This window comes from Xyrauchen texanus, chromosome 26 (genome assembly GCF_025860055.1).
Source record: "Xyrauchen texanus isolate HMW12.3.18 chromosome 26, RBS_HiC_50CHRs, whole genome shotgun sequence".
Classification (NCBI taxonomy): Eukaryota; Metazoa; Chordata; class Actinopteri; order Cypriniformes; family Catostomidae; genus Xyrauchen; species Xyrauchen texanus.
In genome coordinates this window covers 5,126,060-5,141,197 of record NC_068301.1, presented here as the reverse complement: position 1 = coordinate 5,141,197, position 15,138 = coordinate 5,126,060, and the positions used below count along the sequence as shown (strand labels likewise).

At 38.3% G+C, this 15,138-nt stretch overlaps 1 protein-coding gene across 1 annotated transcript in view; it reads right to left on the bottom strand.

Annotated features, from left to right (window-relative positions):
* The window catches only part of LOC127619550 (potassium channel subfamily K member 9-like), a 55,582-nt gene extending 40,831 nt beyond the window's left edge, over positions 1-14,751 (bottom strand). The window contains exon 1 of the mRNA XM_052092406.1: positions 13,969-14,751. Within this exon, the coding sequence (XP_051948366.1) occupies positions 13,969-14,533 (565 nt within the window). The 5' untranslated portion in view covers positions 14,534-14,751. The remainder of the gene's footprint in view (positions 1-13,968) is intronic.
* Positions 14,752-15,138: the final 387 nt, after the last annotated feature.

Sequence of the window (15,138 nt, the reverse complement as noted above, 5' to 3'; positions counted from 1 at the left end):
CCATTTCACAGAAGACTTTAAGTGTTAAGTTGATGACCAAAAATGATCACTCAGCCAATTGTTTTATGCGAATTAATGTAGAAAAGATGTATAGATTATATTTCCCTTCATTCATTCCTCAAAATAAATGGCAGCCTTTATGAAAATGGCCCGTAATTAAATCCACTGATTAATTCATTCTCAGCTTGTACAGAATCAACTCTGAAATTGATTCATAACCATGTTCTCAGCCATGTAAATTAATTCCAGCCCTTCTTTATCAAATGCAGTGTTTTTATCGCAAAAACAGCTCATTAAAATAAACTTTTTAATCAAGACTGCCAAGTGATCTGACGCGGCTCGTGTTCTCTGAATGCATTTGAAGTCATTTGCATTGATCAAAGATGCTGCTAGCAAGTGCATTGGTTGGATGTAATGGCAGATGTGTTTTAAAGGGATGGAAGACAGGAGAAAATGTGCTTTATTGTGTGTGTTTCTCCTGTAGAGCCTAATGTAAAAATAGAACATCACGATGGGAGAAAAAAGGAGAGGATATTGTATCATTATCTAAATGAATCGTAACGCCTTTAGAATATTCCACCCACTTAGCAGATTGAGTCCAACTGCCACACACACACACACACAAATATACATGCATATAACACAATCATACATACACAGACTGATAATTCTGTTGAAATACCTTTTTACCACCTGTGAGAGTCTGAATGTGCCAGCAAAGATATGTCTAGCAGAGATGCTCATGTATAAAATGTGTATGTGTGTTTTGTGATTTTGAAAGTGATGGCATTTGACACTGTAGATGCTTCTTTTCCTGTCAAAATACATGTATTTCCATATTGGGAATGAAACAAAACAAAATGTAACATTATAATGCTTTATTAACATTTTCCAAACAAAGCCTTCCACAGTATAAAGATGGAAATGCACTAAAATATCACCAATTCAAAAAACATGAAATGTTTAAAAGTCTTAGTGGGAGTTGCACATAGGTTGCATTTTCATAGCAATGGGCATTACATCTCCACAATATGAATCTGCCAACAGACTGTGGCTATTCGCTTTCCTACAGCAATATTGAAGCTGTGTTCATCATTTGCGTCAAGGCATCCACGCCAGCGCCACTTTGAACATCACATGAAGAGAGCACTTGCGAACATAAACGTCTCATTCAGCATTTTGCCGATAGTTAATACCTGATGTGCTTCTGTGGTAATTAAAAAGCGCCTTACATGCTTCTTAAAAATCCTTGATTTCTATCACAAGTCCCAGCTGGGCTTGTTTTGTACATCAAATTAAGAGGTCCTTTCTCTATTATTTTATCACGGAAGAACTGTTGTGTGTGTGTGTGTGTGTGTGTGTGTGTGTGTGTGTGTGTGTGTGTGTGTGTGTGTGTGTGTGTGTATGTGTGAGCGTGTATTTATCACTTTGTGGGGACCAAATGTCCCCATAAGGATAGTAAAACCCGAAATTTTTGACCTTGTGGGGACATTTTGTCGGTCCCCATGAGGAAAACAGCTTATAAATCATACTAAATTATGTTTTTTGAAAATGTAAAAATGCAGAAAGTTTTCTGTGAGGGTTAGGTTTAGGGGTAGGGTTAGGTTTAGGGGATAGAATATAAAGTTTGTACAGTATAAAAACCATTATGTCTATGGAAAGTCCCCATAAAACATGGAAACACAACATGTGTGTGTGTGTGTGTGTGTGTGTGTCGCGCAGAGATTCTTTTATTTCCTGAAATAACAACCTCCACAGCTCTATCATACCAGAGAGCGTAACGGTCAAGTAGCGTGACAGTACCACCCATAGAATGTCTATGCCATGGGACTGCCACATTTTGCTATCTTACCCACAGTTTTCCTGAGCAACCACTGGGCGGCACCATGATGAATCTAATTGCCTGTTTTGTATTTCTGGTCTCTAGACACCAAGTAAAAACTGCCATAACGAGCAATACAGAGGAGAAAAACAACCATTTAAGTGTTACTTGGAGTAAAAATGAATATCAGGCTCAGCTTGTGCTGTTGTTGGATGTCACAATAGCTCAGTATGATTAACGATGATCAACTCATCTTGGATCATCGCTTTATGTCATTTACACACTCAGGTGAGGCACTGTGGTCATCTCGACTCTGTGAAGTATCGATAACTTAAACATTACATTACCGCTAAGAATGTATGCTGATGCGAGTGAAAACACTGGAGACCAGAAATTGAAAACAGTCGAATCGTGGAACACTCCCGCGGTCAGGAAAAAGGTGGATATGCCAAGTTTTTTTATGCTCAACCTTCATAGCAGGGCTCTGGTGTGTGTCTGTTTGTGGCATGTGCGTCAGTGTATTGACATCGGGCAAAAATATTACAAAGGTTCTGCCCTTTCCAACACGTGTTTATGCTGTATTAATGGTAATTTTGTTAATAGCGATTAAGCTGGTAATGGTATTAATGGTAATATCATGGTACTTTGACATATACCATGTTAACTAATTATTATCTTATTAATATACCATGGTATTTTTCATGCACTTCAAAGTACTTCTAAAAATACCATGATATTAATATAATGCTAGTGTCCAAAACATAGTATTTTCATCATGGTACATGCCAAAAAACATGGTATTAACATAGTATTGCCATGGTATGTTACCAAAAACCTGATATTACTATGGTAAATGCCCAAAAAATTGGATATTACCATACTACATGCCCTAAAACATGGTGTTACCATGGTACATGCCCAAAAACATATTATTACTAGGGTACATGTCCAAAAACATGATATTACGATTGGACATGGCTAAAACCATTGTATTACCATAATGAATGACCTAAAACATTGTGTTACCATAGTAAATACCCCAAAAAATGTGGAGTGGTGGTGGCGTAGTGGGCTAAAGCACGTAACTGTTAATCAGAAGGTTGCTGGTTCGATCCCCACAGCCACCACCATAGTGTCCTTGAGCAAGGCACTTAACTCCAGGTTGCTCCGGGGGGGATTGTCCCTGTAATAAGTGTACTGTAAGTCACTTTGGATAAAAGCGTCTGCCAAATGCATAAATTTAAATTTAAATGTAAAAACATGGCATCACTATGGTAAATTCCTGCAAAAAGATGGTATTACCATAGAACATGGCCCAAAACATGGTATTACCAAAGTGTGTGCCTAAATACATGGTACTACATGGTACATGCCCAAACAAATTGGATATTACCATGGTACATGGCATTTTTCATGGTACCTTAAAGTACTTCTAAAAATACCATGGTATTACTATAATGGTAGTGTCCAAAAACATGGTTTTACCATGGCATTTGCCTAAAAAAAACATGGTATTACCATAATACATGCCACAAAATATGGTATCACCGTGCTATATGTCCAAAAACATGATAAAAGCATAGTACGTGTCCAAACAAACATGGTATTTGCACAGTACGTGTCCAAAAAACATGGCATTACTATTTTAGTACAGTATATGTGCAAATACCATGGTATTAACATGGTACAGTATGTGTCAAAAAACATGCTAATACTATGTTGAAAAACTTTTGGTAATTGTCCAAAAGTATGGTATTATCATTATCAGTATATCAGTATTACCATGGTACTTATTGTAATTGTTGCACTCAGTTACTAATGTATATAATCACACTCACAGATAAAAGCGTTCTCTGTTGACACTGTTTTTATCCAATACAAACAACAGCCAATGTCAAGGTCCATAAAGAGCTGTCAATCAAACTGCACCATGTTATTTGCGAAGAGATTTCCAAGGAGAGATCATATCAATGTTTTCACTATGATGATCACGGTACATACAAACATAGCTCTCTTTCTCTGGATTCCATACATACTTAATGACTATCACAGACTACTTTGTGTTGCTCATTCAGGTACACATATAATCTACATATGACTGTTTGTGTTAAGGAGAGGATCAATGGATGAAGATAAACAACATGGTTAGATATTAGGAATAGTTAGGAATAGATGTTAGGAATATTTCATCCAAAAATAATTATTTGCTGATACACCCTCAGGCCATCCAAGATGTGAGTTTCTTTTTTCATCAAAACAGAATTTAAGATTTTTAGGATTTAATTTTAGGCCTCCTCCTCTAAACAATGAAAGTGAGTGTACAACATTTTTTCGACGGTCCAAAATGCATATTTAGGGTGCATCAAAATAATCCACACAACTCCAGTCGACAAATAAAGTTCTTCTGAATCCCTTTCCTTTCCTTTCCTTTCCTTTCCTTTCCTTTCCTTTCCTTTCCTTTCCTTTCCTTTATTTTCCTTTCTTTTCCTTTCTTTTCATTTTCCTTTCTTTTTCTTTCCTTTCCTGGTCTTTCCTTGTCTTTCCTTTCCTTTCCATTCCTTCCCTGGACTTTCCTTGTCTTTCCTTCCCTGGTCTTTCCTTTCTTTTCCTTTCCTTTCCTTTCCTTCCATGGTCTTTCCTTGTCTTTCCTTTCCTTTCTTTTCCTTACCTGGTCTTTCCTTTCTTTTCCTTTCCTTTCCTTCCCTGGTATTTCGTTGTCTTTCCTTTCCTTTCTTTTCTTTTCCTTTCCTATCCTTTCCTTTCCTTCCCTGGTCTTTCCTTGTCTTGAAACAAAACAATACTTATATACATTTTAATTACAAATGTTCGCTTCTGTACACTTCTGTGACGTGCTCATGAGAGGGATGACGTAAATTCGTAGGTCAGGAAGCACGTCTAGAAACTTGCACAGACCACAGACCAACCGCCGTTCACAAACCAAAACAGACCAAAAAAATTTCAAACAAGATTTATCTATCAGAAATTGACTGAATTGTGAAAAGTCTCCTTATGACAGGTGGTTGGAGGGGAGGGGCTGAAATGTAAGTGGGATTGGTGAAAAAAGGGAAAGTTGTTTCAGAGGCAGGGCAAGTTATTCTTTTATTAATATTTGGAATGCTCAGTAAAACAAGGAATTTGCATTAATGTGAGTTTTGAGGAATATTTATGTTACATTTTGGCTCATTAAACTTCCATTATTCCTGTAGTAATTAACAGAATGTAATTAAGAATATTCCGAGAATTTACCGATTAAAAAAAAAGGTACTATAAAGGTACACAATAAATACATTTAAGGCTTATTTCAATTTGTTGGAAGAGTGCACAGAAGGGACCTTTAAATCAATAACTTATATTTTTGTTTCATCATATTTCTTTCTTAGAACGACTAATCAGCTTGACCTGTCAGTGAAGTAGATGTCCGTAATGGTGCGAAAAAACAGCTCTGCTCAGCATTTAGCACCTGATCTGTTAAAGCCCCCATCAATAAAAATGTACTACAATATAACATAACCTTTTAAGAGCATCATCCATTTCCCCCAATGAAAACGTTGCTGCCACATGTTTAGTCAGCAGAGAGACAACTCACCGGCAAGCCAAATGATTTTAATTGAAAAACAGATCACTCATAAAAATGGCTGAGTGCTATCCAGTTACTGTTACACAATAGTTAGAGTATCGTGAAAAAAAGGGGTGCAACACTGTTTGAAATTCAACAAAACTAGATTCTCATATCTGATACAATGATTTGCAGTTCTCCATGAAAAGGAAGGTGATCTGAGCCATTGGATGAAACAAACAGACTCAAATCATTCAAATAAGAAAGGACAGGAAACAAAGGAAAGGAAAGGAAAGGAAAGGAAAGGAAAGGAAAGGAAAGGAAAGGAAAGGAAAGGAAAGGAAAGGAAAGGAACGGAAAGGAAAGGAAAATAAAAGAAAGACAAGGGAAGGAAAGGAAAGGAAAGGAAAGACAAGGAAAGGGCAGGAAAGGAAAGGAAAGGAAAGACAAGGGAAGGAAAGGAAAGGAAAGACAAGAAAAGGAAAGGAAAAGAAAGGAAAGACAAGGAAAAGAAAAGACAAGTAAAGGAAAAGAAAGACAAGGAAAGACCAGGGAAGGGAAGGAAAGACAAGGATAGACCAGGGAAGGAAAGGAAAGACCAGGGAAGGAAAGACAAGGAAAATAAAAGACAAGTAAATTAAAAGAAAGACAAGGAAATAAAAGTCAAGTAAAGGAAAGGAAAGGAAAGACAAGGAAATACCAGGGAAGAAAAGGAAGGAAAGACAAGGAAAGACCAGGGAAGGAAAGGAAGCAAAGGAAAGGAAAGGAAATGAAAGGAAAGGAAAGACAAGGAAAAGACAAGACAAGTAAAGGAAAAGAAAGACAAGGAAAGACCAGGGAAGGGAAGGAAAGACAAGGATAGACCAGGGAAGGAAAGGAACGGAAAGGAAAGGAAACACAAGGAAAAGAAAAGACAAGTAAATTAAAGGAAAGAAAAGTCAAGGAAAGGAAAGGAAAGGAAAGACAAGGAAAGACCAGGGAAGGAAAGGAAAGGAATGAAAGGAAAGGAAATTAAAAGAAATGAAAGGAAATAAAAGAAAAAAAATGGAAAGAGGGAAGAAAAGGAATGGAAAATAAAGTAAAAGGAAAGAAAAGAAAAGAAAAGAAAAGAGAAAAGAAAAGAAAAAAGATGGATGTTAGGAAAATAAAGAAAGAGGAGTAAATAAATGAATAATAAAAAAAGAAAATCACATCCATACAAACATGTCATCAAATTAAGGCTCCTGTAGATTGCTCTTTGCGAGTTGGACATGATGACATTCAGGGAAGAGAGTGTACCAGCTCACGCTGAAAGGGGAGTCAGACGGCGAGAGAGAGACAAAAAGAAAACTGCACTATTAAACATTTAATCATTTTACAAAAGAATATGAGCTTCAAAGAGCTTTCCTCTTGAGACAGCTAATGCACCTGCAAACACGTACATTCAAAAACTAGACACACAATCAAATTTGGCTTCCGAATTTAAACACCTTCCATTTCAGATAACAGGTTGTCATTCATGCATGTAAACTTTTGAGCGAGGAATGAAAGAGGGAAGGGAAGGAAAGGAAAGTGCTGAACGATCCCTAAAAAAATCCTTTATTGTGCAGATTATCTTATTGCTAGATATGTCTTCTATCAGATGATACAGTCTATTTGAGCTATTGATACACAAAGCATGTTGGAAATTAGCAAAAAATCGATTTAGCCTTATTGGATAAGCTACAGTGTGTGACAGTGGGCTTGTAGAGCTGGAGCTAAAAATAGATTGAGAGTGAAAGAGATGAGAACGAGAGAGAGGTCTAATGTTCCCACGTTAACAGGCTGCTGAAAGGGACCACTGATGATGTTGGCTCTTGCTGCAATCTTTACATTTTATACAATCAAGCATGCTTTACTGATCGAGAGCACTTGATGTGAATTTTAACTTCTAAATTTTCCACATGCTCTACAATTCTGGATGACATCACCTGTTCTGGTGCGCAAGGTCAGAAGCATCCCTTATTCAAGTAGGCAGACACGAATACGTGGCCAACACAATGTAGGTGCTCAGTCGCATTGAACATACTTATTGTGCGCTCATATGCTGCTCTGGCCTCAAACAAACTTCATTTCTCAAAGGGTAGAGTTACAGTACCGGCTGCAGAAATATAATTATAATCTATTTTGAGAATCGTACACCTGTAGCACAAATGCTAGCGCTGCAGCATTGTTTATCAGTTGGGTTGCTAGGAGACATCTCTAATGAGAGTCAAACCCCTGCTAAGCGAACAGGAGCATTGCAGTTCCGAATATCGGGGAATGGAATGCATTTATGGTCGGAGATGTCAAGAAGGAATGTCCCACATCCAACTTGAATGGAACGCAGCATAAGCGTGTACCCTGACGTTTAACATTTAAATTGCAAATATTATTAGATAGATATTTTCCAGGTATTATAGACCTCCTTGGTAGATTCATATGAAAAATTCTGTTCGGGAGACTTTCATTTCACAAAACAGTCATGCTGCAGTTAAAATTAGGCTTGAGCATTAAGTGTCGTTTCAAGTTTTGGCTTTCATGCGTGGATGTGTTTTTAAAATGTCAATTGGTAATATTAGTTAGCTGCGACATAATGTATGATGCCCAAAGGCATAGGGTGTCTTATTCATTGTGAAACTGTGTTTTCTTAATGACATGAATCACACTGAGGGCCCAGACTTAAAATGCACGGCCCACCACAGTTTAAATGTCTCTGACCGCGTGTAATTATTCAGGAATCAAGCAATAAAAATGTCCATTTTAACTAACTCACTCAAAAAGATTCTCTTTAAACTTTTACTCTGCCAGTTGGTGACCTGAAAGAGAAAACTGACCAAGAAAGGAGAGTTTATGAGAAAATAATAGCCAGTTGATTTTTTTACCATTTGGGTGTTCCCTATCATCTGAAATCATATTAGCAATTACTGACATATTACCTGTTCAAAACTGTAAACAAAATTGCATTTGTGGACATTTGAGACGAAAGTATGCAATTTGTAGGAAAGATGCAGTACCCAGTGGGGCAGTAGGAGGCACTAGAGAACACTACTGTGTTGGGGGCTAAATTTGAGAAAATGTGAAATATTTTTAGATCAATTTTGATTCATAGATGTCCAAAAAAACTGTTCAAAGATGAATAACATCCAGAAATTCAGAAGGTGAGAGGTCAAAATTGGTTTTTCCCATACGGCTCAAAATTGACCCGTTAAGACAATGGAAGGAACTATTTGTTTAACTATTTTGTTCTCTTTAACAGTGATATACAAAAATACATTTTCTTTTGTACTTTGTTTGTTTTTAGGGTCTTGACAAAATCATAATGTTTGTTTCCATAACCGAAAACTAGTTTTTACTTATCCCGGGTCAAAAATGACCCTAACACAATTGACGGTTAAGAAATAAATAATGTAACCAGAAAAGTTGCATTTTTAATCAACAGACGAACATTTCTAAACCTGTTGCTTGTATTATTGTATGTATTGTATATACCCTGTTTCATAACACTGCAATTTAGCATTTGTATATCTGAAGTTCAGTCATAAGGAGCAGCTTGCTTCCTTTTTATAAACCATAACTACATAAATATAAGGTTACCCATATAAAAGAAAGAAATCTGTTTCTTTATATATTTTTATAACTTTTGTACACTTGAAGTTTTGTACACTTGAAGGAAACAAATAGAATGGTGTCAAACCATCTATCTATTTAATCTGTGAAATAACTACCGTAGACTTCGTCAGTTCAAACCAGTCTGGCCATTCTCTGTTGACCAGCAAGGTGTTTCCATCCACAGAACTGCCGCTCACTGGATGAGAGGTCAACAGAGAATGGCCAGACTGGTTTGAACTGACAAAGTCTATGGTAACTCAGATATCCACTCTGTACAATTGAGGTGAGAAGAATAGTATCTCAGAATGCTGTTCTATGATGCCGGTTTGTGCTTTTTTGCTGGCACGAGGGGGACCTACACAATATTAGGTAGGTGGTTTTAATGTTGTGGCTGATTGGTGACATATAACTTTGACTAAGATTTTTTGTGTAATATAATACTTTTCGTGTTTTGACAAATCATGAATGGAAAACTGGGATAATTGTGTGTTTACTTAAAGTATGTTTTTAATAATTAACAGATTTATGAGTTTTTAGAAATAGAGGAGTCAGTGGATGTTCTGTGTGTGTGTGTGTGTGTGTCTGGAGGGAGGTGGGGAGTGGAAATGTCAGACTAGCCTCGAGCTTTGGTTACCGTGGAGACACTGTGTGTCTTGGTCATGTGTGCGGCGCTAACTCGCCATCGAGCAGATTGCATGGGGAGCTGGTTCCACTTGCCGTGATTAATTGCTCAGAATGTTTCCACCTTTCTACAGAGGCTGAGTGCAACTCAGTTTGTCCACACAGCGCTGGAAGACCCATTTGTGACCGAGCTTTAACTTCCTGGCTGATGTCTTGAGATGTTGCTTCAATATATCCACATCATTTTCCTTCCTCATGATGCCCTCTATCCATCTATTTTGTGAATTGCACCAGTCCCTCTTGCAGCAAAACACCCCCACAACATGATGCTGCCACACTTCATGCTTCACCGTTGGGATGGTGTTCTTCAGCTTGCAAGACTCACCTTTTTTCCTCCAGACACAACAATGGTCATCATGGCCAAACAGTAAAATTTTTGTTTCATTAGATCAGAGGATATTTCTCCAAATAGTCAGATCTTTGTCTCCATGTGCACATGCAAACTGTTGTCTTGCTTTTTTATGGCAGTTTTGGAGCAGTTGCTTCTTCCTTGCTAAGCAGCCTTTCTGGATGTCGATATAGGACTCGTTTTACTGTGGATATAGATACTTGTCTACCTATTTCCTCCAGCATCTTTGCAAGGCCATTTGCTCTTTTTCTGGGATGGATTTGCACTTTTGCACCACACTACGTCATCTCTAGGAGACAGAATGAGTCTGAGTGGTATTATGGCTGAGTGATTCCATAGTGTTTATACTTGCGTACTATTGTTTGTACTGATGAACGTGGTACTTTTAAATGTGCTTTCCCTCCTTCAAGAAAGAAAGAAAGAAAGACAGAAAGAAAGAAAGTGCTTCTCTCCTTCAAGGAAGGAATTAAATCAAATAAGGGAGGAAAGCATGGAAAGAAAAGGAAGAAAGGAATGAATGAAAATAAGAAAGAGTTAAAGAATTAACGATTAAGGTGTTTCTCTCAATCAAGGAAGGAAGGAAAGAAAGTAAAGTAAATAAGAAAGAAAGAAACACCAGTATGAAGTTCCTCTAATGTGTTTTCTCACTTCAGCATTTATACTGCAGTAAAAAAAACGTAATCAAAACCAAAAGCAACATTCTAATTATCTGCATCTGGCAAATGACAACAGATTGCCAATTCAGTCCACAGCCACACCAGAGAGAGAAAGACATACAACTTTTCACTGAATTCTCCGTTGTGTGCATGCCTGCAATGCTTGTGTGTTTCTCTCTACACATGCACATCAGCACATGCGTTGTGCATTAGTGTCCGTTCAAAGAACGACTCAGTCATTCATTATACACAAGAGCTGCTGTTCACATGCCACTGTGACAACATTAACACACTGCCGACAACCATTGAGGCTGGATATTGTGCCATAACCTAAGTTGCAATGAACAAACTTCTAACAAGAAAAACTGGTAATTTATTCTTAAATATTCATGGTGTTTCTTCCATTTTTGCTTCTTTTTTTTTATCAAAATATTTTAAACAAAACACGTCTCCTTGAGTTTTAATTGGCAATCAGTATACACTAGGAAGGATGGAAGGTAGTAAAAGAAAGAAAGAAAGAAACACCAGTATGAAGTTCCTCTAATGTGTTTTCTCACTACAGCATTTATACCTCAGTAAAAATCTTAATCAAAACCAAAAGCAACATTCTAATTATCTGCATCTGGCAAATGACCAGCAATTACAAGCACAAAGCAACAGATTGCTAATTCAGTCCACAGCCACTGCAGAGAGAGAACGCAAAATACAAATTTCACTGAATTCTCCGTTGTGTGCATGCCTGCATATATGCATGTGTGTTTCTCTCTACACATGCACATCAGCACATGCGTTGTGCATTAGTGTCCGTTCACAGAACGACTCAGTCATTCATTATACACAAGAGCTGCTGTTCACATGCCACTGTGACAACATTAACACACTGCCGACAACCATTGAGGCTGGATATTGTGCCATAACCTCAGTTGTAATGAACAAACTTCTAACAAGAAAAACTGGTAATTTATTCTTAAATATTCATGGTGTTTCTTCCATTTTCACTTTTTTATTTTTTTAATGTTTTAAACAAAACACGTCTCCTTGAGTTTTAATTGGTAATCAATATACACTACCTAGCCAAAAAAAAAAGAAAAAAGTTGCTGTTTGGATTTAAATGAGCAGATCCTTAAGAGCCTATGATTGGATCATTATTGCAGTGATTCATATGTTTCAGCTGGCAACAATTATTTTAAGTGTGAATAATGTGAAGCTTCTCATTTCTTAATCAATCATGTCGGAAGGCGTATATCCCGTGGCCGTGCAAAATATGTTACTGTGTTTCAGAAGTGGAAATTATTGGCCTGTATCAAGCAAAGAAAACATCTATGGAGATTGCTGAAATAACTGGAACTGGGTTAAGAACTGTCAAATGCATTATTAAAACCTGGAAGGATAGTAGTGAACCGTCAGCTTCACAGAAGAAATGTGGTCGAAAAAAATCTTGAATGAGCGTGATCGGAGATCACTAAAACACTTAGTGAAGTCACATCATAAAAACTGACAGTAGAACTCGCGGCCATGTTTAATAGTGAAAGTGTGAGCATTTACCCATGCATAATGCAATGAGAACTTACAAGATTGGGACTAAACAGCTGTGTAGCCACAAGAAAGCCACTTGTTAGTGAGGCTAATCAGAAAAAACGACTTAAAATTTGCTAGGGAGCGTAAAGATTGACTGTGGAGCAATGGGAAAAGGTCATGTGGTCTGATGAGTCCAGATTCACCTTATTCCAAAGCGATGGCCGCGTCAGGGTAAGAAGGGAAGCGCATGAAGCGATGTACCTGTCATGCATAGTGCCCCCTGTACAAGTCTCTGGAGGCAGTGTTATGATCTGGGGTTGCTTCAATTGGTCAGGTCTAGGCTCAGCAACATTATAATGAAGTCAGCTGACTACCTGAATGTACTGAATGATCAGGTTATCCCATCTATTGATTTTTTCTTCCCGGACGGCACAGGCATATTCCAGGATGACAATGCCAAGATTCCTCTCGCTCAAATTGTGAAACATAAAACATTTAATTTTGTTTGATACAATTGCAGAAAACTGGATGAAATTGTTTTAAAAATGGTTTGACTCCAAGTTGACAACCTCACGTATGCTAATTCTCCTTCTTGTTCATTTTCTTGCCATTGTGTGAATAATCAAATTATAATGAATGGTGCCTGGCAAGCATATTTGGTACATATTTAGTTGATTTGGTGATTTTTAAATGACATTTTTATTTCCTGGATAAAATGATTTTGCTTGTCTGGCATTAAGGGGGTGGGGGGGGCTAAAACAACTGGTGCAGGGTTTGATACAAACTGCTCATCTATGCTGACGCGTGTGCACTACAATAGCGCACTACAAACACAGTGAGGACACAGTATTAACTATGACATACTGTAAATGCTGATAATATTCACAGTGCATTTTAGTAGTTTTTGGACATTATTGCAAAATATTTTACATATTATGAACACTTAATCATAACTTACATTAATAAGTCATAAAGAAGCGTTACGTAATGCTTAACAGATTAGCATTTTATATATATATATATATATATATATATATATATATATATATATATATATATATATATATGCTTAATATATCAGGTATTGATATATTAAGCTTTGATTCATATATAATATTTATATTCATATTCATATTTGAATGTACATGAACTGTTGATCTGTTAAGTATCACAGTACAAAATGTGTGTTAATGACTTATTAATGTTAGCTATTTTTAAAGTGTTACTCATATCTTGGTTTAGATGCAAATTATTTGGTAATTAAGTGCCAATACATCTATTATAACTGTTAATGTGGTAAATATAACTTAATGAAAAATACAGGATCAGCCAAAGGCTATAATTTACATTTAAAAAATAGTGATGAATCCTAGATTTAAACACGTTTAAATTAGAGTTTGTATAGAACTATGCCAATAATAAATAGTGTTGTGACTCATAAACTATGGGCCTGAACTAGATATACATTTGTTGTGATTTTGGAAATTATGCAACAAAGCATTTATTTTCTTCGCATTGGAGACCTGCATTTAAAAGCACAATGTCCTCTCTTTACAAACCCAAGTCACATGCATTTTTCCTCCAAGTAAAATTATTTACTTTAATGTTATTAAACATTTATAAGACAGTCACTCACGCGTCATGGAGATACAAAGAGCCAAAAGTGTGCAAAAGCTATAATAAGCAACATGTGCATCCGAAGCAGTTGCGTTTATACACTTTTCCCCCATCCTGAATGAAAGACACACGGAGAGGGAGTGCTGAAAGAGTTGCTCACCAATAGTCGTAATGACAGTGATGGCAAAGTAAAAGGACCCTGCAAATTTCCACTGGACCCCCGCTCTGTGGGGTTCGGCCTCCATGATGATGGTCTCCAGCTTTCTATAGTCGTCCTCGCTAATGTTGTACTTGCCCTGGAGTCGCTTCTCCTCCGCCTCGAGCTGCTCCTTTTCCCGCATCTCGAAGTCCGACTCGAGCGCGTCAAACACAGCGGCCCCGACCAGCAGATAGGTGAACGTGCAGACGATCAGGGACAGCGTCCGCACGTTCTGCCTCTTCATGGCCACCAGGAACCGGCGGCTGAGGGGTTCATGTCCCCTCTGATCCCCCGGGAAGGCGCAGCAGCAGTCGGGGAAGGGCGGATAGGGGCAGGCCCGAGAGTGCTGCTGCTGCGCTGGATGTCTCTTTGGACACTGGTTGCGGCTTGTCCCCTGCTCTTGGTCCTGGCTGGTGGAGAGACACAGCAGACTGCTGGAGCGCCGGGACCAGAAACCCTGCAGCCGAGAGACTCCGCGCAAAAACTGACCGAACCAAAGTAAAGTCCTCCTGGCGCGCAGTGCCATCAACTAACGCGCTCTCCCCACGATCTCCACAGAGCGCACGCCGCTTCCGAAGCCACCAGGATTCATGTTGTACTGCAACAATTACGCACCTGTTAACTTAATTTCCCTCCTCTGGTGTATTTAAACAAACTCATTGTCGAGACAAACAGATATCCACACAAATCACGAAGCTCTTCTAAACATCTTCCACAAAGTTTCCCCAACCAATATTTATCTGAATATCATGTTGAGCTGCTCGCTCGCTCGATCACTCCGCCGGTCCGTGAGTAATGCCGGTGATACCGGAGGAGGACCCGTGAATACGCAGCATCATTTAATGAGCGACGGAGACGCGCAACAGAGCGCAGCGCACGACCGATGCTCCAAAATGTCATCCAGCGCAGAAAAGCCAGACGAAATTAACTAAGTCCCGAGGTTTCTTCTTGAGTGACCGTTTAACGGGACTGATTGCACGGAGACACAAACTCGATCAAACTAACAACAGGTCCGAGCGCGCATGTGTCCAACGGTTTTCCAGGTGACGCGCGGACGAATGGATGGACTCGGCGCCGAAAAAGGTGCACTGTCACGGTATGCCACCGCAAGCCTTCACGGGTAGACTTCAG